We start from the raw sequence: 2,164 nt of genomic DNA on the forward strand, positions 1-2,164 counted from the left end.
GTTAGTATCTAAAGCCAGATTTGGAAATTAACTCTAGAGCCAGTATTTTCTCCATTGAACCACCAATCTGCCACAATAAACCATATATCTTGCCTAAGAGCACAATTTTTTTAAAAGCATGTCATGGCTAAATAGAGATAGGGAGAGGGATTGACCCTGTAATTTCATTGATATAGGAAATTCCAAGGAAATTCTTTTTCTCAAAGTGGAAAATTAGACTATTATCTGACCAGTTAAGTGACTTAAATACTCACAAAGCCAGTATGCATCAGACATGGAACTTGAACTCATGTTTTCCTGACCTCTACAACATTTCTTTAGGAATATATATATGAAGCCAGTTTGACAATAGGCTTTCAAAGAGAGAGAAAAGACATTGATCAGTGTGAAATAAGAGAAGAATAGCATCCCCTTCCAAGGGTTGTTGTCAGAATAAAATCAGACCATGTTTGTAGAATTATTTGCAAATATTAAAGAGCTGTCCTTTTCTGCCTTATATATATATGATCCCTCTGAAAAATCCAGAGAAGGAACTTAATACCTACTACTTCCCCTAATCTTTGATTCTAAAGTGCCAGTAGTTCATCTAGTTAATGCCCAAGCTGCTTAGCTTCTAATTGTGATTCATCCAAAAATATTTACCTGAATAATAAAATAAACAAGAGGTTGGGGAGATTGTGGAAGAGGGATTCTGAGGAGATGAGTGGATCTTTCCTCCTAAGAAGAAAATATGACTAATCACTTTAAAAGGAAAATAGGACCACCAAAGCCTTTGCTGTTAACACCATGGCCATTTCCATCTTCATGAAAACACTCTTTTCCCTAGGATTTTCTTCAGTGCAATTTTGACATCTTTATTCCTGAGGCTATAGATCAAGGGGTTCAGCATGGGGATAACTATGGTATAAAACACGGAGGACACTTTCCTCTGGTCCTTGGAGTTGGTAGAAGGCTGAAGATACATGTATGCGGTAGAGCCAAAGAATAGAGAAACAGCCATGATATGGGAACTGCAAGTACTGAAGGCTTTAGATCTGCCAGCAGTGGACTGGATACGGAGTATGCTGAAGAGGATGAAAATGTAAGAACTAACAATGGTTACAGTTGGAAGAAAAAGGTTAAATGAACAGAAAGCCAGAAGCACTACTTCATTGATATAGGTGTCAGAGCAAGAGAGCTTGAACAGGGGAAGAAGATCACAAAAGAAATTATTGACAATATTGTCCTTGCAGAAGTAAACTCTAAGAATGCAACCTGTGTGAACTGTGGCACCAATCATCACACCCATAGCAACTACTCCACCCAGCAATCGGGAGCACATGTGATAGGACATGATGACATTATAGAGCAGAGGGCTACAGATGGCAACATAGCGGTCATATGCCATCACTGCCAACATATGGCACTCAGAAATTATAAAAATGAGGAAAAAATAGAGCTGGACCATGCACTCAGAGTAGGAGATGATGTTCTTCTCTGACACAAAGTTCACAAACATTTTGGGAGTGATGACAGTGGACTGGCAGAAGTCAATGAAGGACAGACAACTGAGAAAATAGTACATGGGGGTGTGAAGGTTGGAACTGAGGCCAATCAATAGAATCATCCCCAGGTTTCCTAGCACGGTGACCACATAAATCCCAAGGAAAAGTAAAAATAGGGGAACCTGTAGCTCTGGTCGGTCTGTTAAGCCTGCAATGATAAACTCAGTCACTGAAGTTTGATTTCCATTTTCTGGATGGTGGATCTGTAGGAATAAGGAAGAAGTAGCACATTATAGAGGATTCTCCAACCACATACCCATGTACACAGTCACATGTTTACACAGAATATACAACTCTAAATCCTGAAATCCATTTCTTCTTTGGAACTGGGAGTCTGTAACCACTATCTCTGGTCACTGATTCACTGTGTTAGAGGGTCAGTATTATTAATATAATGTATTAGTATATCAGTGAAGAGATATGTGAACAAAAGTGGAAAGGAGTCATACAAAAATTTGCCTTATTCTACCCAAGAGATGAATGCATTGTTGGTAGAAATAGATGAATCTGTTGACACATCAGGGATGAGAGTTCAGGGATAATAGAAAGATATGACTTCCAGCTCTCTGTTTGCACACTCATGGGGACCCTAATCTAGCTAACTCCTGTTCGATTTAGAT

General features: G+C 39.0%; 1 protein-coding gene across 1 annotated transcript; it reads right to left on the reverse strand.

The window, feature by feature from the left end:
• Nucleotides 1–802: 802 nt before the first annotated feature.
• Nucleotides 803–1,741, reverse strand: LOC100016509 (olfactory receptor 150). The gene has a single exon (XM_003341312.2). It carries the CDS (start codon nt 1,604–1,606, stop codon nt 803–805), a length of 804 nt encoding a protein of 267 aa, XP_003341360.2. The 5' UTR covers nt 1,607–1,741.
• Between the last annotated feature and the right edge of the window lie 423 nt (nt 1,742–2,164).

This window comes from Monodelphis domestica, chromosome 4 (assembly GCF_027887165.1).
Source record: "Monodelphis domestica isolate mMonDom1 chromosome 4, mMonDom1.pri, whole genome shotgun sequence".
NCBI lineage: Eukaryota > Metazoa > Chordata > Mammalia > Didelphimorphia > Didelphidae > Monodelphis > Monodelphis domestica.

What these genes read in the sequence shown, in the direction of transcription:
- LOC100016509 (XM_003341312.2), bottom strand. Translation starts at nt 1,606, where the DNA reads ATGATTCTATTGATTGGCCTCAGTTCCAACCTTCACACCCCCATGTAC.